Here is a 27,647-nt window from a genome sequence, read left to right as displayed (position 1 = left end):
CTTACATCTTGATTATTCCTTTCTCCTGACTGTTACCCTCCAAGTCCCATACCACATTACTGCAAATGCGCTTCTGTGGAGGTTACCAGTGGTTGCGTGGTCATCAGTGCAGAAGTCTTTTCGCAGCACCTGTCTGCCTTGACTTTTCTGCAGGTTTGACATGGTTGCTCATTTTTTCCAAACTGAAGCATAATAGGATTCTACTCTAGATATTGTGCAGGATGCAGATAGTATAGGAACCAGGTCTTGCCTTAGGAGCTCGTAGCCTCCCAGGAGCAAGTACATGGGTATGTCCTTAAGTAAAGCAGTAGGTATCACTGCAGCCTTTCCTTCTTGGAATTCTTGCATCCCTTGGCGGCTAGGACGTAAGCCATTTCTGGTTTTCTTCCTAACTGGCTACTATTCCTTTTTGCCTTTTTTCTTCTGCTTGTGTCTTAAATAATAGGAGCTCACTGTGATTTTGTCCCTTTCCCTCTTCTCTGTACTCTGTCCCCCGGTGACCCCATGGACCTCCACATCGCCCATATCTTCACCAGATCTCCTCTCCAAGCATGTGACTCCACATTTATCTGGGGCTCAGATAGCTTTGGACTGGGGGGTTTCCATGCCTGGCGGACCTTTCAACTTGTCTGAATCTCACTGACTACTTTTCTCCTCTGTGTTTCCTTGGCAGCGCTCAGCTTCCCTTGGCATGTCTCTCATCTCGGGTCTATCAATGGATTCTTCTTCCAGCATGGCTCTTAGAACTGCTGCCTTTCCGTTCCTGCCCTTGCTCTTTTTTTTCTTTTTTTTCCCGTACGTGGGCCTCTTACTGTTGCGGCCTCTCCCGTTGCAGAGCACAGGCTCCGGACGCGCAGGCTCAGCGGCCATGGCTCACGGGCCCAGCCGCTCCGAGGCATGTGGGATCTTCCCGGACCGGGGCATGAACCCGTGTCCCCTGCATCGGCAGGCGGACTCTCAACCACTGCGCCACCAGGCACTCCCTGCCCTTGCTCTTCTTTTGATTCTTGTACCAACCTTTCCCCCAACCCCCGGCCCCATCATCTCATAGAGGGCTCCCGACTGACCACGCGTGTGTGTGTCCACTCCAGCCTGCTCTTAACTGCACTGCTCTGCTCGCCCTACTCTTCACCACTCCCCACATGTCCCCGCCTAGGCCTTTGCTTATGCTCCTCCCTTTAACTCTGATCATCTTCCTCCGCAGTGTCCCCTGCCCAAACCCTACTCCCCAGCCATTTTTCAAAGGCCCGATTTAAATGTTGACACTGCATGAAGCTTTTCACTAATCCCTTTGGAGGGACGCACCCTCACTTTCTGAGGAACCCCACAGCACTTGCTAGTACCTCTTTTTGGCTACTATATATCGTTCCTCCTGTTAGAGTTTTCACGTGCCCCTTATGACTCAACATACCGTAAGTCCCTTAAAAGAAGGTCCAAGGCTGATTTACCTTCCTCTCTCACATATCATCCAGCACGAGGGCTTCTTACTCAGTAGTTGTTTGTTAAATGAGTCATACTGCATTTGTCTAGTTTATCTCTCTGAGGTCTTAGCTGAACCTTTTTTTAAAAAATGATTCTAAGGCCCGCTCTAGTAGAACCTTATTGGCGTTTGGATGGGATTTTGAAGTACTGCCATATGTGACTTCATTACACATTCTCTGCTGGCTGTAACTTGTTTAATGTGTACATTGCTGCATTTTCATCACTTAGGGACTGTCTAGATGAAAGCCGGCATGATCCCTTCCTGCCAGACCTCTCAGCGGCAGTCCAGCAGAGGAGACAAAGGTTTTGCATTCGTTAAGTCAGATACTGCAATAAAGGCTCTGTGAGAGTTTACAGGTTTAACCTTCTTGTGTATTCACTTCTAAATCACGTGTGGACTGGGAACTTCGTATAGAAATCCATAGGCCCCTGGTCTCTCTTAAAGGCCTTGTAAGGACTGGAGAAGGGGGATTTAGCTGTCATTTTACAAGGCAGAGTGAAATACCACAAGCTCTTCGGTTTCGGTATTTCCGTTCTGCCTGTTCTACTGGATTCAGTAACTTACAATACTTATCTTACAAATGGCTCCGTTTGTAAAATCAGATTGTTTGCTTCTAGGCAGCTCGGTGAGGTGATAAAATTGGAGCAATAATAGGAACAATTGCAAAAATCCTTTGCAGATCTGCTGTACTCTACAGGCCTTGATTTAGAATAATATTGATGATAACCCAGGAAATAAAATCTATTTCCCATGGATCTCATAAGGAGGTGGAAGAGGGTGGATAAATACAGTTTCATCTTCATTAGCTTGTCTCTCTTAATGATTCCTCGTGGTTGCCAATAGTGCTTGTTGAAATAAACATTGCAGGAATAATTGCACTGAAAAACTTGCCCGACTTTTCTTGCCTATCTCCATCCATTCTACATGATGGAAGAAAGTTGAAGGCATTTAATTATTTTCTGGAGAACTTCAGAGGTAGGCAAATAGGAATCTGGAAACAATTACCTCTTGCATGTTAATTATGTGCACCGCTGAAAAGTCAGAGAGGTGGGCTTCCAAAAGTCCTTCCCATATGTTTTTAGAATGAAGTTCTCTTCACCTTTTTTGAACATGGAAGTGTGAGATGTAGAGTTAGTATCACTTAAAATAATGAAGGCAGTCTATCAGAAAAAAATTTTTGAAGAAACTGGAAGTTATTTTTAACAATCCCGTTTCTCTAAAAACGGGATGTCTCTCCTCTAGTTCATGCCAAGAATATATATTTCTTCCCTTAGTAACTCATTTTGGTTACTTTGTTACCTATCTGGTTCACATTGCCCGTGGAGAATTGGAAGTATTTTATAGGGAATTTCAAGCCGTTGCTTCTTCCTACTCAGAGCAAAGACAAAATCAACAGAATATGGTTAGTATCAACAATGCAGTTGAAGACAAAACCAGCCCAGCCCATCTTTGCCTTGACAGTGCAGTGCATGGGCCAGATAAACCTGGGTTGAGTCCCTCACTTCATAGCTGTTATGACCTTCAGCAAGTTATTTAACTTCTCTGAGTCTCAGTTTCATTGGTTCTGTGATAGGGGTGGTCTGGCATATAAGAGAGATGCAGTATGTTATTATTCCTCCTCTTACTCTATCCTAGTGTTGTGGAGAGAAATTTGATGATGAATCAAAGTGAACACATTACAAAGTAAATACTTGAGAAAAGCTTATATGATTTTAGCTGAAATTTCAGATTCTTTGATTAATCAAGTATTTTTTATTATCCCCCTCTCATTAGTTTGTTATCCACTCTCTCATTTTTATGGTTATTCAAGAGCTTAGAACATACATTGTCGACTTATTAGTGTCTACTGATGGTCCTTTTATCAAATGCAAGACCTTAGAAAACATTTAGGCTCCAGTTATTTCACTCTTTCCCTTGCTTTTTGTGCTGTTGTTGTCATATGTTTTAATTATGCATATATTTTAAATTCCAGAAGACATTACTAATATTGTATTACATAGTCACCATTCAGTAGATTTACCCACACAGTTACCCTTTCTGTTGCTCTTTATGCCTCCCTACATTTCCGTGATTCCATCTGGGGTCATCTTCCTCCTATTTGAAGAACTCCCTTTAGTATATCATTTTGGTATTCGTTAGCATTTCTTTTTATTAATTCTCTTTCCCTGATTGAGAGTTGATTGAAAGCATATTGATTTTGCCTTCCTTTGTTAACGATATCTTTTCTGTGTAGAATTCTCTGTTGGTAGTTACTTTCTTTCATCGCTTTAAAGATGTCATTCCAGGGACTTCCCTGGTGGTGCAGTGGTTAAGACTCCCCGCTCCCAGTGCAGGGGGCCCGGGTTTGATCCCTGGTCAGGGAACTAGATCCCACGTGCATGCCGCAACTAAGAGTTCGCATGCCACAACTAAGGAGCCTGCATGCCTCAACTGAGGAGCCCACATGCTGCAACTAAGACCCGGTACAACCAAGTAAATAAATAAATAAAATAGATATTAAAAAAAAAAAGATGTCATTCCATTGTCTTAAGAGCATTGTTTCTATTGAAAGTCAGGTATCATTGAATTCTTGCTCCCTTCCGTGCCTTTAGCAGTTTTACAATGATGCACCTAGGTGTGGTTTTCTTTGTATTCGTGCTGCTTTAGATATATAGTACTTCTTGAATCTGTGGCATGACGTCTTTTGTCGGTTTAAGAAATACCTTAACCATTATTTCTTCAGAAATTAATTCTAATTCTATCATATTCCTTCTCATCCTGGGACTCTGTTACACGTGTTTGACCTTTTTATCGTCTCTCATGTGTCTCTTAGACTCTTTTCTGCATTTTTCATCTTTTTTACACCCTGTGCTTCAGTTTGGATATCTTATACTGACTAACGTTGCATCTAATCTGATATCAAACCCATTTATTGAGTTCTTAATTTTAGATTTTTTTTTTTAGTTCTAGGATTTTAATCTGATTATTTTAATAAAGTTAAGAAGTGAAATCCTGTTGTCTGTTTCTTTAATAAACTAATCATAGTTATTTTAAAGTCCACGTCTGATAACACCAATATCTGGATCCCTGTGCATCTGTTTCTATTGTCTGGGTTGTTGTCTTTTGTTTTCAGTCATTTGGTGCTGTTGTACGGAACGTCTGGTAGGTTTTGATTGAATATTGAAAAATTGTAGAGGCTCTGTGTGATGTTATCTTCTTCACAAGAAGATTTACGTTTTATTTTTTTATTTTTCTTTCTAGCAGGCTAATACAGTAAGAGAAGCTCACTGTAATCCAGTGAGGAATTGAGATGTTTTGAGACAAGATTTCAGTATTCTTGAGAGCTGGTTGTTTGTTCAGCTTTGCTCTTACTCCAAAGGCATAGCCCTTTCCAGGGCTGTAATTCAGTCTGGGGTGTTTACTATTGTCCACCGTCTTTTGTAAACTCGGAATTCCAATTTTTGTTTCCCCAGTACTGTGAGATGGTCGAAAAATTTGCTTAACCTCTTAGCCCCTTAATATTTATTTTCTGTTTAACTTCTCGGACACTTACCAATCTTCCCCCACCAACTCCCCCCACCTCAGCCTATGACTTTCTTGTTGTGTTTGTTTGCTTGTTTTAGACTATGACTTTCTTAATGGCCCTGAACTTCAGTTGCTGTCTTCTTGGCCCCATGAGGCATTGGCAGTTCTGAACTACTACCTTTTACTGCACAACTTAAAATTGGCAAATATTTGAAGAGAAAAAGCAGTGCATATTGTCAGGCCCACCTTGGGGTGTTTCTGTGATCTTGGCCCCTTAGTCCCGGATACCTGGATTGATCACCAGTGCATTCAATGATCTGTTTCTTGTGTTTTGTCCATCTTTTGTAGTTGTTCTGGGGTGGGGGCAGGGGGCAGGGAGTTGATCTGATACAAGCTAGTCCATCATAGCAGAAAGTATCTCATCTCCATTATTAGTCTTTTGAAATTTATACCTCACTTATCTCCCCTCCTCCCGAAAAACATATTTGAGGCAATTTACAGTGAAATACACACATACATGCAATAATCTTTAAACTAAGGGTAAAGAAGTCAAAAGTACAAGGGTGACAGAGAAGGCACAGGAAGGTGTAGAGGTAGAGGAGAGAGATAATTATTAGAAATTTAGATTGTGAATGGTTTCCATATTTCACCATCATATTTCGTACTAGACTTCCTTGAAGCTAAGGTACAAAAGGACACATGAATTTTATATATGTTGGGGAAAACAGGACTTGGAAGTTGGAATACGGGTAAAAGAGATGATGAAGAAGTAACAATTGTATTCAGGGTTGTTTGTGTGTTCTTTGTTTTATTTTGTTTTGGTAGGTTTAGGCAGAAATTTTAAAAACAGGAATTAGGAAGCAGTGCAGGGTTCTGAGACCTATCTAAGAGGGTCTGGGCATCACCAGGGCATGGTGATGTGGTGCTGGGCCACTTAGTAATTGGGATTATGAGAGAGAGGTTTAGCATCAGAGCCTTAATATACTGCACAAAATGTGCTATTAAGGTACCCTAATTTGTGTTGAGTATCAAAGGTACTTGGGTTGTGAGAGACGCCTATATAGTTCTTGTTTGCTGGGGAAAGAACACACAATGGTCCATCAACTGGTATTTTTTTTCTGGTACTAAATTTTAAGAGACTTTTATCGTATGGATTCTTGCGTCATTGAACAACCCAATCGTGGCCTCAATAGTCCTTTTAAAACTAATAAAGAAATGCTTTTCATATAATGGTTTCTTATATTGACCCCTGAAAACAAATTTAAATTGTTTCTTAGTAAAGACATTTTTATAGAAAGCTAACCTAACACAGTTCAGGCGCCAAAGTGTTTGGGACTCTTCATTTGAAATACTGGTAGGATTTGGAAAACCAGAGGAAAATTTTGTTTTTTTCCCCTTAGTCAACTGTTACAAGAGGTTTCAACTAAAATCGGTAATGTGTGGCTTTGCAGATATTCTTTTTGATTTGGAAAGAGCCATATGCTCTATGTTTTACAAGTTGTGTTTATTTTTTAAATATCATTAGCTGTTATTTAACAATATTAAAGGAAATATGTGCTAAATAGCAGACTGCTGGTAGCAAATTGAAATTCTGTTAACTAAACTTCAGAATCTTGCTTTGCACAGATGAGGGGACATCCCAGTTCTGCATGTACGGCACTGCTCGGGTTTATATTTTTTTTAGATTAAAATTTGATCTTTCAAGCATCTGTTCCTATCTGCTTGGCTTTTTCCAGTGGCACTGTAACATAGCCTGAGTCGAAGGTACTTCTGCAGGTTGAGTTGAGGCAGGAGTGCCTAAGTGACCCCAGGGGAGATGGGGAAGCCTTCCCACAGAAGGTGGTGCTGGAGCTGCTTCTTGCAAGAGGCTGAGAGATTGCCGGGAGGGCATTCCAGATGAAGGAAGCACAGAAGCAGAGGCTGTGAGGCCCAAGAGAGCATGGCATTTGCAGAGACTTGAAGGGCCATTTGTTTTGTTGAAGTCTAAGGACTAAGGGCTGGGAGAAGGGTAGCTGATGAAGCTGGAATGGTAGCCATGGACCAGACTATGAAGGATCTTGTGTGTCTTCTATTCGTTCATTTATTTAGCAAGTATTTATTGAACAACTACTATGTACCAGGCCCAGTTCTAGGCAGGCACTGGCATTCAGCAGTGAACAAAACAGATAAAAATCACTGCTCATTTAGACCTTGCATCCTGGTGGGAGAAGGCAGATAATAAATAATAGTAAAACTATAGGGATACACGTAAAGAATATTAGTGGTAAGTGATAAGAAAATTTGGCAAGAATGAGGGTGGGTGTGTACAATTTTAAGTGGTCAAGAAAGGCCTCACTAATAAGGCGACACTAGAATGAAATGTGAAGCTGGTGATGGAGCGGGGTTTACGTCTGAGAGTGCTCCGGACCGAGAAAATGTGCAGAAGCCCTAGGTTGGAATAGGTCTGTCTGCTCGAGAGTCTTAGGAGGAAAGCACGGCTGGAGTGCAGTGGAGGGAGGAGCTTGGAGCAGAAAAGAGGGCCAGGTCCTGTGAGGTCTTGGTGGCCTCTGTGAGGACTTGGCTTTTATCTGAGTGACATGGGGAGTGATTGGAAAGCTTTGAGCAGAGTAAGGATGTAATGCACTTAAATTTTTAAAAGATGGCTTGGCTGTGTTGAGAGTGGAGGGCAAGAGCAGAGGGAAGGCAGGCAGCCAGTTGGGAGGCTGTTGCAATAATTCAGGTGAGAGGGAAGGTGGCAGGAACCAGGGGCATCGCAGTGGGGGGTCTGGAAGATAGAGTGTATCCTGTAGGTGATGAGGAACCATGAGATACTTCTGACCAGTGAAGTGACGTATGATTTGTGCGTTAAAAAGATGATTTGGGTGACTGTGGAAGCAGGACTGGAGAGCTGACACAAGCAGCTGGCTCAGTTTGCTGAGCTCCACTCACTAAGAATAAAGACAGACACCTTACAAGGAAGGTAGCCTCATGCCGAAGGGCCCCGTTGAGCCGGTTGTTAACCCTGGTGAACTTCTTGACAAGGGCTAGAAATTGCAAAGCTTTACATGTTAGGAAATTCCTCTGTAAACCTGTCAAGGAAGCAAAGTGAATGATTGTGAACAGGTTTATTCTAGAGGCGGCCTGCAAAGCAGGTAACCGCAGACCCTTCCTGCGTGCAGGGCACTGTTGTGAGTGCTCTGTGGCTCAATTAATCCTTACACAGCCCTAGGGTGTGTCTCCATTTCACAGATGGAAACTGGGCTCAAGGAGGATAAGCGTTAGGCTGTGCTCCCTCTTACGGGTCTCCACCATGAAGCTTCCTTCTTCTTCTTCTTCTTTTTTTTTTTTAAATATTTATTTATTTATTTATTAGGTTGCACCAGGTCTTAGTTGCAGCACACGGGCTCCTTAGTTGTGTCATGTGAACTCTTAGTTGCAGCATGCATGTGGGATCTAGTTCCCTGGCCAGGGATCGAACCCTGGCCCCCTGCACTGGGAGCGCGGAGTCTTATCCACTGCACCACCAGGGAAGTCCTGAAGCTTCCTTCTGAAGGGTCTCTCTGGGACAGTCAGAATTATCCAGTCATCTCTGAAATTAAATGTAAAAAGGATGGCCTGTTTCCTTTGAAATGTAGTGATGATGACCTCACTGCTTGCTGGGTATTATTTCAGTGCCCTGAGTTTCCAGTGACAGAAATTATCCTAAGGAATATAAGTGGGTGTGAGTAGAATTGCAAGGAATTGAAATGTCCAGGGGAAGACGTGTGCGTGTATGTGTGTGTGTGTGAGTGTGTGCACATGTGCATATGTGTTCGTTTGTGTGTATGTGTGTGTGCATATGGAATGATTTAGAAGGTATGGCAGATCTAGTGGCTCAGATGATGCCATCTAGTCATGAGGGCACATTCTCTGCACCTCTTTGGTCCCAGTGTTGACCTGGGTCTCTTCTGCTGTAGATGGCTCCCTCACCTGGTCAGGAGGGCTGCCCACATGCAGCTTCAGAGCGAAGCAGCTCTGCAGTACCCTGATTCCAAAGGAGGTGAAAGTGTCTTCCTGCAGCTTCAGCAAAAATGAGCAAGGAGGACTCTGACCTTGTTTCAGCCCCAGTGTGCATTCCCGGGACCGGGGGTGCAGGGCATTCCTTAGATCATAGACATATCATCCCAATCTCTGCCTTGATATTCACATGGCACTCTCCCTGAGTGCTTGTCTCTGTCCAAATTTCCCCCCTTTTAAGGATACTGGTCGTTGGATGAGGGGCCCACCCTACTCCAGTATGACCTCATTACAGTTTAGCTCATTACATCTGCAACAACCCTATTCCCAAATAAGATCACTTTCTGAGGTGCTGGGGGCTAGGACTTCAGCATATGAATGTGGGGGGTGGTGGTAGGGAGACACAATTCAACCCATAACAAATGACAGAAACACAGAACTGAAAATAAATAATAGAAGTTCCATTTTATCGAGCTCTTCCTACATGGCAGAGTCTCAGCTGGCCATTTTATTTCATCAACTCAGTGACTCCTTCTTTCCTCATTTTATAGTGGAGGAAGCCAAAGCTAAGAGAGGTCTCTCAGTTTAAACTTGTCTCCTTGATTTCAGAGCCCATGCTTTCTCCTGTATCTCTTAATGCTGTACCTATTCATAGAACATCAGGAAAGAGCCCTGCAAGTTCATTTGGTCTGAATTGAAATGCTAACACAGGTAATAAACACACTGCCAAAAAATGTGCTGAAGTTCATTGCAAAGAAGCAATCTTTTTTTTTTTACATCTTTATTGGAGTATAATTGCTTTACAATGGTGTGTTAGTTTCTGCTTCATAACAAAGTGAATCAGTTATACATATACATATGTTCCCATATCTCTTCCCTCTTGCGTCTCCCTCTCTCCCACCCTCCCTATCCCACCCCCAAAGAAGCGATCTTAAAGGACACACAGGTGACGGTCCCTAAGGGCCATCCCAGAGGCCTGTGAGGTCTGCACTTGGGGCAGGGAATGCCAGTGAACTCTAGGCTTTGTCCACCAGGCCTCTCATCCCCAGTAAGCCGCTGCATTCCTACCAACGCCCAGCAACCAGCCAGAGCAGGCACTGTCTCTCTTTGTGCTTCCCTATCCTCTTTCTGAATTTAGATCAGGGTGAAGAGTAGAGAGAAGGAAATGAGCCAGAAAATAGAAAATTAATACTTGGTAGAGTCGTCATATTTTAAAATTAATTTATAGGCAATGTCAGATAACCAGAGTTAAATCATTTTATCAGCAGGCTGCTCTAGGATTTAAAAATTGGCAGCCATCGTTGTAAATCAGGTCTCAGGAGCCCCCAGGGGGTGGTCTCTAGGGAAGAATGTTGACATTGGGTGGGAAGAAATGTAAATACTTGATTAGCTGTGTCCTTTTCTTTCACACAAAACCTAAAGTATTTCTGCCTCATGTTGAGTGATCACAGTAGGTTAAATAGTAACAGGAGGGAGAAAGCTATTCAAGTTCATGGTTAGCCTACTTTTAGTGCTTCTCTTCCTCCCTGGATATCCTAGGAGACTGTTGCATGAGAGGTACTCACCGCAGGGGGGTATTCCTGGCTTGGGGTCCTTGGGGTGGGCTCAGCCTTCTTCTGCACAGACACTGGCAGCACGCCGGTCAGTGTCACATTTCCCCAGCTGGTCGATGTCACGTTTCCACCATGTGCCTGGGAGCCGGAGCGCCCACAGTTTTACCACATTTATACTGGGAAGACCTTATTGGATTCAAGCCCTGCCTTTCACCTCTTGTTGTTGCAGCTCTTTGTCGAGGGCGTGTGGTGAGGGTCCCCGCGGGGAGTCTGGTGCGGGTGGTGGGCACTGAACTGGTCATCCCCTGCAACGTCAGCGACTACGACGGCCCCAGCGAGCAGAACTTTGACTGGAGCTTCTTGGCCTCGGGCAGCAGCTTCGTGGAGCTCGCCAGCACTTGGGAGGTGGGCTTCCCCGCCCAGCTGTACCGTGAGCGCCTGCAGAGGGGTGACATCGTGCTGCGGCGGACGGCCAACGACGCCGTGGAACTGCACATAAAGAACGTCCAGCCCTCAGACCAAGGCCACTACAAGTGTTCCACCCCCAGCACGGATGCCACCGTCCAGGGCAACTATGAGGATACAGTGCAAGTTAAAGGTACATCCTCACGGGGGGCGGGGTTGCTGCACTGGAGGACCGGACTTTCCTCTGCCACTCAGCTGTGCAGGACTGTGCCAGAAACTGAAGTCCTCTGGGTCTCTGTTCCCACCTCTGTCCGATGGAGGAATAATGTCTTACCTGATTAAAGGCAGAGGATGGGCCGGGTGGCCTCTGAGGGCCCTTTCTCTTCACTCCATTGTGATTGTGAGCCCTCCCGTGGCTGGTGAGTTGAGGCAGAGTGGTATGTGATGGCGACTCCAGCTGTGAGCCCGGTTGCCTGCGCTCAGTAAGTCCCATGGCTCGCTCTCCCACGTGTCAGCTCTGTGGCCGTGGGCATGTCCCATGCCTCAGCTTCCTCCTCTGGAAAACCTTCTGTAAAGGTCGAGGTGAGTTAGGACATGTAAAGCCTCAGAGCAATGCCATAGTAAACACTCAGTCAGGTTAGGGACGAGGAGGTGATGGTCATGATGACACCGATGTTCAGGTTTATGGGACTAACAGATACTTAAAAGCTCATGTCTTTCTTTGTACCCTTCATGATTTAGAAGTTGTAGGGGTCATATGTGGAGAAAGAGTGATGTGGTCACTGCAACCTTATTGGCCTGGCTGTGCAAGTAATCACACCTTATGTATCTGGAATGTTTGGGTTTGTTTGTTTTTTCATTTTCCAAGTTCTGTTTGATTAATTCACCCATTCAATTCTCAACCCAATGAAGAAGAGAGGGCAGGGTATTTCCCAAATTTACACATGAGGAAATGGAAGAGCATAGGTTAATGACTTGCCTAAAATCATACAGCTAATTAGTAAATGGGCAAGAGCAAACAATTTTAATTTGGGGCTAGCAAAATAGGAACATTATTAGTGTTGTTATTATTATTACTTAAGTATGCATTTATGTGTATCCTGCCTTGTTCCAAAAAGAATTATATCAGAGTAGTAGTGTAATTAATGATCAGCAAAGCAGAAGATGTACATGATGATATATAAAGAAGGGGTTGATTCAGGCATTCTTTCCTTCTGTAATGATTTATGGACTGCTACCGTATTGTCCAGATACTGTTCCCCCATTAGACTCATGAGGGAATAAAACAGCCATGCCCATTATGCAGGTATTAAAATGTCCAATCTACCTCTTCCATTACCTCTTCTCATTCCTCTACAAAATCCAAATATGTTTTTGAGAAAAAAGTCCCGTAAGACATTCTTGCGTTGGAGTTAAATAATGCATTGCTTTTGTAGTCATCACACACACGGTACACCTCCACCAGGTCAGATGCACCCTCGTCTCCATGTGTAATTCTCATCTTGAGGAGTTGGAGGCAGCAGGGGGGAACCTACTCAGGCCTCTCAGAGTACTCTGCTGCTGTTTGTTCTCCAGTCTTTGAAAGACAGGAGTAAGAAGAGGCTTTCCTGGGGTCAGGAAAGCAGATGGATGGCCGTGAAAGAGACTGGCTGTCTGCCCAAGTGGAGGCTCTTGTGGCTGCCATGCATGGTCTAGTGTCTCTCTGGCCTTCAGCTTCATGGGTCTTCAAACTGTATATCCATGGCCTCAGGGATAACTTGTCTTGGGAACTGAGTCATGTTAGCTGGACTCACAGACTGATGTGTATAGTAGAAGGTCATTATATTCATTTGCAATAGAGATAGGTCTTTGTGATGTGTCCTTCTAAACATGTAGCAGTTTTTTTTTCTGTTATTTAGAGTAGTCCCTTCTCAAGGACACTGAATTTGTTTCTGAGTGTAGGATGGCAGGAAAACCCAAGGAGATGATGCACAGTGGTGTTTGGGGATTCTCTCAGCCAGCCCGTAGGCAAGCCTGAGAGGTTGTCCCTGCCCTTTGGTAGGGACCTCCTCGCTGGTTACTTCACGTGTGGCTTCCCTTCCTCAAGAGCAGTCGCCGACACTTCTCTGATCTCAGGCCCCCTTTTTCTAGACTGTGGAAGAGCCCAGCTTTTCCCCAGTGGGTCCTAATAGTTAAATAGCTGAGGCGTCAGTTCTCCTCGATGGGTTCCTACCCTGCAGATACCTGCTGCTCACCCTAGTCATTCTTAGACATTCCCCAGGCCTCAAGGCACAGGAAGCTCTCCTGTGCTTTTGTGCTTTGCGGATTACACTGCCTTAACTCCTAGAAGATCCCCCTGGTTCTCTACTCCAGCCTGTGTCCTAACAAAGGAGTGTTGGACAGTAGCGGCTGGTTATTTGATTGTAATTGCTGAGTGCCAAGCATCGTCCTGGGCACCTTCCCTTATAACTGGTTTAATTCTCAGTCAACTTCCGGAGATAGGTCTCGTTGTCATCCCTTTTTAGAGTTGAGGAAAACGAGGCACGGAGGGGTAAAGTGACTTGCCTAAGGGTGGCAGAAGTAGAACTCCAAGGCACAGCTCCCCAAAGGGAATTTGCACCACCTCGTTCTAGCCAGGGGTCTTATTAGTGTCTCCTCTTTTTTCGAGTCAGGAAGTTGAGATCATAGATGAAGCGCAATGGGCAGCCGTGCCCATCTGGGCTTTAGAACAGGGGAGGGGAGGAGGAAATTGTGCCGCAAGCCCCGGACGGTGCTGGGCACTTGCGCAGTGGCTGGGGTGGCGGTGTGCTGACGGCTCCGCTTTCTCCCTGCAGTGCTGCCGGATGCTCTGCGCGTGGCCGCCGGCCCGCAGCCCTCCCCGGGCCCCAGCCTGCGCGAGGGCGAGCCCTTCGAGCTGCGCTGTTCGGCCTCCACCGCGTCGCCGCTGCACACGCACCTGGCGCTGCTTTGGGAGGTGTGGCGCGGCCCCGCCCGCCGGAGCATCCTCTCCTTGACCCACGAGGGCAGGTTGCGGCCCGGCCCCGGCTACGAGCAGCGCTACCGCAGCGGGGACGTGCGCCTGGACACCGTGGGGAGCGACGGGTACCGCCTCTCCGTGTCCCGGGCCCTGGCCTCCGACCAGGGTTCCTACCGGTGCATCGTCAGCGAGTGGATCGGAGAGCAGGGTAACTGGCAAGAAATTCAAGAAAAAGCCGTGGATGTGGCCACCGTGGTGATCCAGCCAACAGGTGAGCTTCTGGAAATTGCATGTTTTAGACTATATGTTATTCGGGGCAATGTGGTGTAAAGAACTCGGCCGGGAGCCTTTTTCTTCTCTGACAAGATTTCTGCTCCTCCTGGGAGGCCTCGCGTTGACGGGTGAGGGAGTAGGGTGGTGTTAACGGTTTGGGGAGGATGCATTTCTTTTGTGCCAAATGCCGAGACCCCTGGGAAGCTGCAGGTTGCATAAGATACTTTGAGTATTCTGTGACTGAAAGATGAAGTCCTTTTAAGTGCCAGGAGAGGTCCGGCCTGGTGGTCAGAGGGGCTTTGGGGTGGAGCTGCCCCCAGCCTGCTCCCTTGGCTTCATTTTGTTTGGTGTTTCCTAGATCTCTGGATCTGCCCTTCCCCACAGCTGTTGGGGACGCGTCTGGCTCATCCCCAAACCTCTCGTCTGACTTGGGTCCTCTAGACCTGCCTTTCAGGTCCCCTCAGATGTGACATCCCCTTGTAGGTGAGGGATTCCCTAGGGCTGGGCCTCTTCTTATGTCCTCTATGCCACATACCCCAGAAGCATTCAGCTGTGGGGTCTATATGCAAGAAGTTTTTGTCATCTGTGAACGAGCCTTTTCAAAAACAACAAACAAAACCCTTCTTACTCCTGCTAGAGAAGTAATTAAGGAAATGCAAAATACATTTTCGGAAACCCATAAAAATAAAAGAAAAACAAATAGGAAAGAAAAACAGGCCAGTTTCCAACAGGCATCAGTAGAGAATCTACTGTGTGCTCAGTTCTGTCCTGGGCTCTGGGGCCAGAGATGCTTAAGGATCGTTCCCAGGCCTCATGGAGCTTCTGGCTTGGCAGAGAGAAAGTGAAAAGAGCCCATCTCAGGGTGATGTCACTGCTGTGGATGGTTGGATAGACTTGGTTTGCTGAGAGTCTGACATCTCCAGATCTCAGAGTACTCTGCTGCTGTTGCTGCTGCCCCCTGTTCTGTAAACTGGGAAGACCTTGGCTGGACTCATTTCCTGACTATAAACAAGAGTGTGTGGTCGCTCTGTTGCTGAGGTTGGAAGGAAAGCAGGAAACGATACACACGGGGAGTGTTTTTCCTCTGCAAGCTGCATTGTCCTGAGCACTCTACCCTGCGTTTGCACCACAACACAGGAGCTGGATTTGGGAAAAGCAGCACTGACTGGCCACTGAGTGACCGTGGCCGTCAGTGAGGTTGGAGGTGCTCTTGCCGACAAGAGGGGCTGCAGGTCACACTCAGTCTTGGTTCTCCCAGCTGCAGAAATCACTTTCCGGATGGATTCAGGTCACCTGCCTTTTCGGAAGTGATCTGCCAGGAATCTGACCTAAGAAACCACGGATATTCAGCTTGCATCGGACAACTGTTTTAACGGGGCAGGAGGGTTAAGAATTTCAGCCTGGCAGAGAATTATCTTTTCATACAAGAATTTCAGTTGTAAAGGTTTTTTTTTTTTTTCGTTTCAAACAAGCCGCAAAACCCAGAGTATAGTTATAAGACTTGAACACCCTGCGTCTATTAGGCAGGCGGTAGCATCTGGCTCTCACCTGAGCCTCAGGGCTCGTAGCTTGTTGTGCCATGGGCGTCTTCGACAGTCCTTTGAAGCTCACAAACCTTTTCTCAGAGTTGATATGTTTTAATTCATAAAATCCATGTGGAGGATGACAAAGGAAAACAGTTACATTGAATAGTAATCAAAAAATTTTAAGAAAAATTTGTTATATAATAATATAATATTTTATTATTGCATTAAATAATAAGATATAGTGGCAGGCCTAACAACTACTGTAATTTCTGATAAGTGATGAATATAAATGATATGTTAAGATATCTGCAACAATTGTCAGGTGATGTGAAAATATCTGTGATTTCTATTGGGAACAAGGTCCCAGGGACAGATAATACTACACTGGTTTGTTGCTTAGTTTCATAACGAGAGGAGCTGCTATATTTCACGTAGAGGTTAGTAAACCAAAGACAATTTGTTTTTCCCGTCCATGTCACAGATTCCTTAAATTCTCTTTGTGGACCCCAGGTTAAGAACTACCACGCTAGAGTGATGGTCTTTCTCTCATTTTCAGCACCTGCATTCTCCACAGCTAGCTTTTTTTTTAAAATTAAAGTGTAGTTGATTTACAATATTATGTTAGTTTCAAGTGTACAACGTAGTGATTCAATAGTTTTATAGATTTGACTCCATTAAAGTTATAAAACATTGGCTGTATTTCCCGTGCTGTGTACTACATCCTGTATCTTATTTATTTTATACTTAGTAGTTGTACCTCTTGATCCCCTTCCTCTATCTTGCCCCACCCCCTCCCCCTCTCTCCACTGGTAACCACTGATTTGTTCTCTGTATCTGTGAGTCTGTTTTTGTTCTGTTATATTGGTTCGTTTGTTTCATTTTTTAGAGACCACATATAAGTGAAAACATGCACTATTTGTCTTTTTCTGCCTGACTTACTTCACTAAGGATAATACCCTACAGGTTTTGTTGCACATGGCATTCTTTCATTCTTTTTTGCAGCTGAGTAATAATCCATTGTATTTGTACACCACATCTTCTTTAATCATTCATCTGTTGATGGACCCTTAGGTTGCTTCCATATCTTGGCTATTGTAAATAGTGCTGCTATGAATGTTGTCCATAGCTAGCTTCTTAAGTATTCTTATGGCATTGTTATGATAAATGGCACAAAGCTACTTAAATGGTGGGGCTGTAGGTCATGTAGGTGGCAGTAAACCCCCCTATATTGGGAGTGGTCTGGTTGATGCAGATGTTGGTGTCTAATTTATAGGTTCAGTTACATCCAGTAGGAGAAAGCCTGCATCACTCCAGGCCTAGTCTGAGGTCCCCTCTTGCATTACGAGTCCTTAGAACTGATTCTTTTTTTCCCTTCCCCGTACTTCGTCCTGTCCCAGCAGTGAACCCTCCAATCCCATAGAACATGTGACAACTATGCTTAGTGATGTGACAAGATTTTTAGCCACTTGCAGGGAAAAAAAATTAGAAAGTGAACTATACCGCTAAAGAGATGTTTCTGCCAGTATGTCTAAACGCAAGAACCTGTCTTCTCCATGCATACTGTCCACAGCTGCATATTGCCTACTTCTTCTTTCCTCAGCTGGCTCCCTCCTGAGCCTTCTTTTACCGCCAGTAGTGGTGGCCGGCACAGAGGGACTCTGGCAGTATTCTGGGATCCCTGACCACGGTTTGTACGTGGGGAGGTTCAAACCGCAGCACAGGCTCGGAGCAGCAGTTTCCATACTGACTCCCCTCAAAAGATATCTCTTATTATTTTTGGCTCGTTTAAAGGTTGAAGGAGGAGGAGGAATGTGGAAGAAGGTGGGTGGAGGTGAGAAATTAGACTTCAAATTCCTTTTTCTAATACTATGCCCACCTCATTTTCTGCCTTCATCAAGGCAGATGTTGAACTTGGCCTGAAACACTTGTTGGAAATATCATCAGCCTTTGGAAATATTTATATGAAAGTCATTTACTCCAAAGGACATGGGTTTTGGGGTTGCGTCTTTTCTGAACTGAGTGACAGCCTTTGTCGCTGAGCTGACCCGGGACCGCAGCTGGTGCTGAGTGACTCCTGCTGGAAGACCAGGACCTTGCTGTGCGTCCACTTGAATCCCCTGGGAGGTGTCAGCTAGTTATCATCTAAGCAGTTGTTCCTAGAGCATTAGCACGTGTTGCATGTTTTTCTACTCTGATTACAGATGTTCAACTTCTTTGCACAAAATCCCTTGAATAAACTAAAATGTTTCCATGTAAAAAGCTTTGACAGGGGAATGCTGAAACCACATCTGCCTGGAGACCGTGACACCAGATCCTTCAGTGCTTCGTCTAAATATAGTCTACTTTTAACTATCCACACAGAGAGGGCAGTGGCATGGGTAATCCAGAAATCATTGTGGTTTGGTTTTAGAATATATGCTTTACTCTTGACTTTAAGGCGGGTGTGTGGACCAGAATAAATGATGCTCTAAGTGCATAGCCTTTGGAAGACTTGACTCGTCAGGCATATTGTCTGGTTTCACTTTCCCAGTCCTTCTGTTTAGGATCCTCCCTGCCCCCCTTTTACCCAGAAGATGGTTTCACCCTCACTTCCTACCCTCCAGCTCCTGGCCCCCAACTGATAATATGTACCGGCCAGAGCTGAGCTGTCTTTTCTCTGAAAGTCACCCAAGGCCTGTCGTGCATATGGAGAAAGTATAATTTTAGCCTTGTAATGTTCAGCAGACTTGTTTTCAAAATGATAGTGTACGTGATAATAGTGTAACACTTAAGAGCAGCGTCCCTAGAGGCAGACAGCCGGGATTTGAATCTTAGCTCTGTTACCTATTAGCTGTGGCACCTTGGGCACGTTAGTTAACTTCTCTGTGCTTCAACTGCCTTACCAGTAAAATGGAGATGATAATTGTACTACCTCGTAGGGTTGTTTTGAAGATGAAATTTATAAAGCACTCAGAAGAGTGCCTGGCATAGAGTAAGCATATATATATAAGTGCTTGTTATTGTTTTAATGAAAGAAAAAGAAATATGGTATGTTTCATTCATTTATTCAGTACATTTCTCAAGCACTCAAAACTGTACAAAGCCTTCTAACTTGAATGTTGCAAATAAGAAGGTAAAAAGAGATGATCTAAGGGGACGGGGGTGGAAGCAGCAAATACGACGGAGATTATCTAGACATTCTTGTTTTCAATTTTCCAGTGCTTCGAGCCGCTGTGGCCAGGAATGTGTCTGTGGCTGAAGGAAAGGAGCTGGACCTGACCTGCAACATTACAACGGACCGAGCGGACGACGTCCGACCCGCGGTGACGTGGTACTTCAGCAGGACGCCTGACAGCACCTTGCCCGGCCCCCATGTGTTGGCTCGGCTGGACCATGATTCCCTGGTGCACAGCTCTCCTCACATGGCCTTGAGTCACGTGGATGCGCGCTCCTACCATTTACTGGTTCGAGATGTCAGCAAAGAAAACGCTGGCTACTATTTCTGCCACGTGGCGCTCTGGACACCCGGGCACAACAGGAGCTGGCACAAGGTGGCAGAGGCCATGTCGGCCCCAGGTGCTGTGGCTGTGACCTGGCTAGGTGAGTGGTTCGGAGAGCTGGCTCTTCACCTCTCTGGCTTAATCCCTCCTCTGGGATACGGAGAGGAGTAAGGGAGCTGCGTGTTCTGCACTGTTTGGGCCTTCTTGATATCAGGACAAGCATACTCTCTCCTGCATAGATCCCAAGCTGGGGGAGAAAGCCAAACTGGCTGAAATAGAATCTGGCAGGCAAGGGAAATGTTTAGATAACGTGGCCTCAGTTGTCTCAGTACCCTCCTCTGAGAGGATATATATTCCTTTTGTTGTCGAGATTTGCAGGGTGGGGGGCCCTGCTGAATGGCTCTTTGAAATAGATCTCTGTTGGAGGGAGAACACTGCCATTCTCCCTTTCCTTTGCCTGGACTCCTAGGTACTCTCTGGCAGGAGCTGGGGCTTTTCTAAAGCCCAGGGAAGAAAAAGAATTCCTTTAGTTAATGGAACACGTTTTTTTCACCGAATGCCCTGGAAGGCCCAAATGAATTTTTTTTTTTACAGATACCAGTTAAATCCAGGGGGCTTCCTGCTTCCCCTGCTCTTTTGGAGGGCTCTCTCCCCACGTCTGATTCCTAAGGGAGGAGCAGAGTGGCCCTCAACTGTTGCCCTCCTTGCCACCCATGTCATTGTTACTTGTCATATATGTGAAGGTCATTGTCACATCCTCTTCTTTTTTTACCAGGCTCACCTTCCCCATCTCTTATTTTCCTGAATGCTTGCCCTCCAGGGCCGACTTTTCCTAATTTTGTTACTATCTTGTAATTAATCGCAAGTGGACTTAGGCAGGATGGGGCCGGGTGGAGTGTGGAGTGCTTCGCTTCCCAAGTCCATTACTGCAAAGATGGAGACAGGCCTGCCGGTTAGCCTCTTCCCTCTTTTGAGCTTGGTCTCTCTACTGTCTCCTGACTGTTCCGAGCCCGCATGAAGGCGTTCGGCATTGCTCTATTAGGAGGTAAAACAGATCTTCAAAGGCTCGGAAATCATTTCCTCCTTTGTCTAATGCTAAACGTCCTCCCGCCGTGAGCCCCAACTCATTTCTCAGCTCTTCCTTGTCTCTGCAGTGAAATCTTCTCCTGGGCTAGTGGCACATTCACTGTCTGTTTCTTCCTAATAAGCTGGTATTTGGCAAAGATGGGGAGTTGGCAAGTGGGGACAGAGGGGGCAGGGAGAAGACGAGTCATAAGAGAGTAAGCAGAGGGTCCGTCCAATTCTGAGCGAGACCAGGCGGGGTGTTAGTCATCCCTGGTAGCAAAGTGATTCTTTAATATCTGCAAAGTGAAAGGAGCGGGTTCATCTGGCGAGCTTTTATTCCTGCCTTCTGAACCCCGTGCGAGAAACTCATCATGAAGTACTGAACTGGAACAACGTTAGCCCAGCTAGAACTCTCCTTAGCAACCTTCAAAATAAAACAGATGTTGTCAGCACCAGAAGAAGAGTTTTCAGCCCCGGAGCTGAATGTGTCTCACAGCCCTGGTCCTCGGTGCCTTGTGCGGTGCTGTCAGATCCCAGCGCGGATGTTCTGCACCCCTCCCCCACCGACTTAGACGGCCTCTTTGAAGTCGTCACGGCGCTGATCCCAGCCTACCCCGGGGGAGAGATGCTGAGACTGTCAGGAAGCAGGAGGGGAACTCGGGGAGGGAATGGGCTCTTTTAGCTGGAAGGGATTTGTTGGTGGCTGTGTTCTCCAGAGAGTGGGAAGAAATAAAGAGACTAAATTGTGGGAAAAGGTTTGGTTATTATTCTGAGGATCCAACACGGTTGTTGCGAAAGCTGTCAGTGTGCTTTTCCCTGGCTGATCTAAGGCCCCAGACCCCGCATCTCTCCCAGTTCTTTGCACGTAATGGGCACTCAGTAAACACTGGCCTGATGGGTAGATAAACCAGCGCCAACACATGGATATGTTAACATATGTGCATAGGAGAAGAAGAATTGCAAAGAAAGCAATAAGTTCAGCTCAGAACATTCAGAGGTACTGCACATGGGCAAACCTGTCAGGAGTGTAAGTGGTATTCTTCTCCTGTCTTCCCCTTAAATCTCTCCTCCTTCCCTGTGCCTGTGCCTCATACCATTACAGCTCCCTGGACAGTTGTCAGGAGGCGAGTTGGGCCTGAGTACAGCAGTAGGCTTTTTCTCCAGGACCTCCCAATTGGATTCTCCGCTCAGCAGTGGTCAGGCCTGGCTTGACACTGTGTGATTCGCTCTAGATCTACAACGTGTCTGCGTATGCACGTGGATACCATGCCACATGTAAATTGGGGCCTGCTGAGGCTAACTGAGAGGTGGCAATAAGACAGGAAGTGGTCTATTTAGATAGGTCATCTTACGTTGCGTGACTGTGGAATGTCGTCACAGAAGAGCTCTTGAGAAAGCCAGTTCCCTGTGCAGGTATTACACAAAATGCTCAATTTTGCTACCTGACGTATTAAACATAATAACTACTGTGTACTCAACACTTACTGCGTGCCAGGGACTAGGCCAAGGGCTTTGCACGCATTAAATATTTGATCCCTGCAAACAGTGCGAGTGAGGCACTGTCCCAATCCCCACCTGAAAACCACTGATTTTCATTTTGCTCACAATTTTGAGGGTCAGGAATTAGGGAAGAACTCAATGGGGTTCATCTCTGATGCACATGGTGACAGCTGGGACAGCTAGGGCTGGGGATCCCCTTCCAGGTGGCTTTCTCATGCACTTGTCACCACGTTCCAGGGCATCTCTCTCTGTCCCCATGTGGTGTCTCATCCAGGCCCTGTCCATGTGGCTTGGGTTTCTCATGGCGCCGTCTTCTCAGGACAGTCATTCTTCTTACGTGGCGGCTGGCTGCCAGGACGCAGGAAGTAGAAGTGCCTGGCTAGTTGAAAGCTGTCCCTGGGACTGGTACAGTGCACCTCCGCTGTCTTCTATTGGTCAGAGCCATCACAGAGTCTGTCCAAGTTCAAGGGGGTAGAGAAAGAGACCCCATCTCTTAATGGGAGACTAGCAAGGTCACATTTCAAAAAGGGCATGTGAGATGGGAAACGTTACTGCATCATCTTTGGAAAGTAGAATCTATGCAGCGGTTAATGCTTGTTCCTTTTACTTCCAAAGAAATGTTTAGAATGGCTTGGACAGAATTATGGCCCTAGGTCAAGTCTGTCCCAAGTATTTTCATCTTGAGGGGAGTCTGTCCCGAGTATTGTCATCCTGTGTGGAAACGGTTTGGCTTTGGGGATCAGCTTCACGCCTGAAACTCTAAAGCATAGAGTCCTAAAAGCTGGGTCGTTCTTGTCCTCATTTGCTTGGGTGCACTGAGTAGATGAGGGATTGAAGCTGATTGGGGTCTTCTCACGTTCCATCGTGTTAACCAGAGACATCAGGGCAATGACGTGAATGGGTCTGTCAAGTCCAGGAGCACTTGTAGCAGCTGGGAGGACTATAATTTTTTAGAGGGTAAGAAAAAATCTCTTTACTTAGGATGGATGCCCTACTTTTGAAGGCAAAAAGATTTAAGTTGGGTTGCAAAACGAAGTCCAATTTAAAGCAGGAGGCACAAAAATAAAATCAAGATCAAAAGGGGTAAAAAAAAAAAAATCAAAGAATAGGTATTGCAAGGTGGTTGGGGTGGATTAGTGACTGCATTTGAGCACTGAATTTGCCTCTGAAGTTTTGGAGAGTTGAGGCAAAAGAGATGGGATTATACAGCCCTCCTCTGATGATGGAAAACAAACAAAAGAGAGACAAACTTTTTCTTGGCACTGAATTTATCATGCGCTTGTTTTATTTAAGGGGCATTCGATAGCATAATGGACAGTGCTTTCAACTGTTCTTTTACAAACGCTCTAAGTGATTGTTCAGATGGATGTTTCTTGTATCCACTCCCCATAAAAGCTGAAGGCATAAATCTTAAGTGTGTGAAGGAGTTTTTGTAAGAGACTGAGTTACTGTGGAGGACGAATGTCGCTTTGTGTCGATCCAATTTAGTATATGGCGAAAGCTACAGAGAATCGGGAGGAATGGCTGGCTAATCTGCATGTGAAGCCATCTCTCTCTGCTATCAGATGTCTTAAATGAGCCCTTGGCAAGAGTTGGATACTAATCAGTTCATGGTTGAGTTCTCTGCCCGAAGTCCCAGACTGCTGTGGTGTTAATTGGAGAGGGTTCCACGGGCTTCAGATACAGGAGCAGGAACCGGCAGAGCCGAGCGGTGCTACTTGGGCTTAGGCACCTGATTTGCATTCTTCCCCACTTGCGGACCGTCCCCTCTTCCAGCCCTGTGCCAGCGAGGAAGGTAATTATTTTTCTTTAAAAGGAGCTGTTAATCTGCTAAGTACTTGGTAGAGACTTGAGAGTTCTTTGCCGTCTACAGAAGATAAGATTTAGATCTGCAGAATTTTTTTTTCTTTTTTTTTGTGGTACGCGGGCCTCTCACTGTCGTGGCCTCTCCCGTTGCGGAGCACAGGCTCCGGACGCGCAGGCTCAGCGGCCATGGCTCACGGGCCCAGCCGCTCCGCGGCATGTGGGATCCTCCCGGACCGGGGCACGAACCCGCGTCCCCTGCATGGGCAGGCGGACTCTCAACCACTGCGCCACCAGGGAAGCCCCCCAGAGAATATTTAATTGTTGTATACCAGTGATGATAGTGGCAACTCTTTGACAATTAGTCAACTCGCTCAGCTGCATCTAAAGTACCTGCCCAGTTCAGGGTAATAAAACTGGCATCGGCAGAAAAAAGGGCCCTCTTCCTCCTGTTTCTTCTGACTCGTGCTTGCAGCCTGTTCATCTAATTAGCTCCCCCAAGTTAACTAAACTTCAAAGGGGGCATTAGAACATGGCCCTGTTGTACACAGTTCAGGATCAGTGCCTCAGCTGTTATCATCCCTCTTGTCTTCTGGGATGGAGCTGGCTTTGAGAAGCATGAATAACTGGGTGTGTAATGAGGTTGTGCAATTCGGCCCTAGTGGGAGCCAGGCCACGGAGCCAAAGCCTCTCCTATGATTCTGCTCCCCCACCCCCCACGCGCTGTGCAAGATCTTCGTCTTTGAACTTAACCTCATTTGGGCTTTGATTTCGGGTTTGGTTTGGTTTGGTTTGGTTTGGTTTAGGAAAAGTACGTGAAAATAGTATCTATCATATAAGGTTGTTCTGAAGATTAAACCAGCATGCAAGGAAAGTGTATGGCCTGGTCCCTGGCATACAGGAAGCCCTCCATAAATGCCAGTTATTAGTATCCTTGTACCTTCCTTACAGAATTGTTGTGAGAGTGAATAAATGAGGTAATCTGTGAAATCCCCCGGTTCAGGTCCCTGCATGTGGTAGGCACAAAATATCTGCTTTTACAAATTAGCCAATGATTCGGAACATTTTCATTGTTTCGGAAGTTATAACAAAGGAGTTTAATGACCCATAATCAGAAAACAAAGTCTTTCTCGGTGGGGCTTACAGTATGGGAGGCCGCAGCTGCAGGAGGTGGTGTGTAAATGAGCAGGTTGTCCTGGGAGCTAGTTTAGGGAGAGAGCCTTGTTTCCTGGAAGGTTAGTGATGTCGTGCCTTAGACTGGCCTCAGTATTCTGTAAAAGGGCTTACGCTGTGGGCGGGTTGTTTGTTTGTGTTAAACTTTTGGAGTAGAAATTTACCCAGAAGTAGAACAAACCACCAGCTTCAACAGTTATCAGTATTTTGCTAATCTTATTTCATCTCTCTTCCCTCCCCTAGACACACACACGTACGTACACTCTCTCTCTCTCTTTCTTTCCCCTGCCCCCTCTTTTCTTTTCCTTCTGGAAGAATGTAAAACACATCCCAGACATCATGTCATTTTGCCATTAAATACTTTAGTATGCATCTTTAACTGATAAGCAGTTTTTAAACATAACCACTATTACATTCTTAGATGATTTCTTGATGAGATCAAGCAGAATATAGCAGTAATCAGTCGTGTAACACTTATGCTGAAAATGAGCATTTTTATGCAAAATATTAAATTTAGTCCAGTTCAGCAAGTGTGTTAATGTCTTTTGTGTACAAGGCACTGCATACATAGCACACACAGATGAATCAAACAGTGGGTCCCAGACCCTGAGAAGAGCCCTATAGAAGGTCCATGAGGCAGACAGACCTGTAACTGAAGTTCAAGGCAATGTTCAAGTAAAGTCCTCAGAGAGCAGGGAATCTGGCGGGTGGTAGGGTCTCTGAATGTTTGCTAAATAAGAAGTAGAGTTGGGACAGGCTGGTGAGTTCACAGGAGGCTTCCTGTTCAGTAGGAGAGGCTACCTGAAGAGGTCTGTGCACGACGGACCTTGAGGAGTACGCCCAATCTCTGGCAACAAGTTTTAAAATTGTGAAACAACAATAAAGGAAGATTTCCATACATGCACCAAAACATAAAAGAAGTAGGCACCCACTCACACGCCTACCATTCTGACGTAGTGGATTCATATCTTTTCTAGGAGTGTAAGTCCGAAGGCGACCCCCAAGGCTGGGGGAATCGTTCAGATGACCTTTGCACATCCTTTAAATCCCTGGAACTTATGCCTTGTAAGTCCACAAGAATCCACGTGTTTGTTTTTGCATTAGGATCCTCCTTTTGCGGGCCTAAGATTTAGTTTGAACAGAGAACAAGGAGACAAACCAGTCAATGAAGAGATTTTGCTCTTCTGCCGAGCTGGCATTCCTGTAACTAGATGCACATGCACTGCAACCCCTGTACTCGCCTTTCTCCACATTTGGATACATAGATTTAAACAGATCCGTCAAGGGGGAGAGGAGGGAGTAGAATGGGGGAATCGGCTCAGTCATTTACTCAGCTCCTTACTGAGCAGGTGTCCCGGGCGCTGAGGCAGAGGCAACAGGCGGGAGGAAGCAGAGGAGGTGATGAGGGAGTGGTAACAGGCGCCACCGGCACCGAGTCTGGAGCGTGTACAAGAGGGCAGTGGGCGGTGGAGCTGGACAGAGGGCTTAGACTCACACTCTGCAGGGCTTTGAGTGCCAGGCTGGGGCGTGTGTTCTTCACTCAGTAGGTGAGAGAAAAGCCACCTACTGGGAGGCTTCTTGAACAGATGACCTGGTGGTGGTGTGAGCCTAGAGGCAGGTCGGAAGGTTATTATAATAGTCTCGGCTGGTGGCAGAGGGCCAGGACGGGAATGGTGGTCGTGAGGTTTTCACTTCTATGCACAGATATTTATAGAGCACCTACTGTGTGTGAGGCCTGGAACGTGAGAAGTGGAAGAGACGCTGAGGAGGGAGAATGGTGAGACTTAGGCACCATCTGAAGAGAGTGGGATATGGTACACCTTTCAAGAGGGGGAACTGGGAGAGTGAACGGTGGGCTGTGGTACCAGGAGTAGCAGTTGGAAAGTTAGGAGGAGGAGCCAGCTGTGTGTGTTTGGAGTGAGGTTTCAGCTGTGTGTGTGTGTGTGTGTGTGTGTGTGTGTGTGTGTGTCCATTCCACTGCTTTGGCCCCAGCTGTTTCTTAGACTCCAGGTTCAAACACTGGCACAGAGCTGTGTCCTTAGCATCTTGACTTGGTGTCTCCATTGCATCTCAAGAATAACACATTCACAACCCAATTCACTTCACTCCGCACACACCTCTGCCAGTACACCTCGCACACCCCCGCCACACATACACGGACCAGGCACCAGTCTAAGCACTTTCACGTGTATTATTTTAACTGTTAATCCTCATGATAACATTATGAGGTGGTTACTGTTATTCTCCCCATTTTTACAGATGAGGCACCAGAGAGGTTAAGTAATCTGCCCAAGGTCACACAGCAAGTGAAGGCAGAGCCAGGATTCAAATACAGTCTGACTTCCAGACCCCTGGCTCCTCACCACTGATCTTTCCTGCTTCACAGTTTGTTGTTCAGGTTAATGTGGTGACACATGCGAAGGGTCTTCGCGTTGTGCTCGGAATGGAGCGAGCTGCTGGACTCTTGATGATCTGGTGTTCCCGTTTGGTCCTGACAGGACTGAGGAGGGCAGTCTTGCTGTGCGCACAACCAGTTCAAGTCTGTCCTTTCCACATTACATGAACTTGGTTGTCCTTGTCCTCACTCTAGTTGCTGTGCTGAAGTCCCACATGAGGAAAGGGTCTGAAACCCTGGATGCGGGCTAAGTTGGGAATACCTCGTCTTATGCGTGTGATGGTGTAAATACATTTCAGTGTTTGTTCCACAGTCAGCAGTCACTGGAGAGGCAGCGTGTGTGTTAGCACGCTGCCCAGGGCCAGGAAACCCCCAAGCTGTATATCTTTGGCACCTTCACCTGTGAAACGAGGTGGCAGATGACATTCTAGCATATTTCTCTGTAATGTCCACATCACTGAGGACATTCTCCCATCAGAAGGCAGAGCTGCGCTGCTTCAACTTTTTTTTTTTTTTTTTTTTTTTTTGCAGTACGCGGGCCTCTCACTGCTGTGGCC

At 46.1% G+C, this 27,647-nt stretch overlaps 1 protein-coding gene across 1 annotated transcript in view; it reads left to right on the top strand.

Moving 5' to 3' along the window:
• Positions 1-27,647, top strand: part of PTGFRN (prostaglandin F2 receptor inhibitor) — an 85,788-nt gene that overhangs the window by 19,156 nt on the left and 38,985 nt on the right. The window contains exons 2-4 of the mRNA XM_030869171.3: positions 10,745-11,113; positions 13,734-14,147; positions 18,874-19,254. Coding sequence (XP_030725031.1) covers positions 10,745-11,113; positions 13,734-14,147; positions 18,874-19,254 — 1,164 coding nt within the window. The remainder of the gene's footprint in view (positions 1-10,744; positions 11,114-13,733; positions 14,148-18,873; positions 19,255-27,647) is intronic.

This window comes from Globicephala melas, chromosome 1 (genome assembly GCF_963455315.2).
Source record: "Globicephala melas chromosome 1, mGloMel1.2, whole genome shotgun sequence".
NCBI classification, from domain to species: domain Eukaryota; kingdom Metazoa; phylum Chordata; class Mammalia; order Artiodactyla; family Delphinidae; genus Globicephala; species Globicephala melas.
This window is presented reverse-complemented; position numbering and strand designations above follow the sequence as displayed.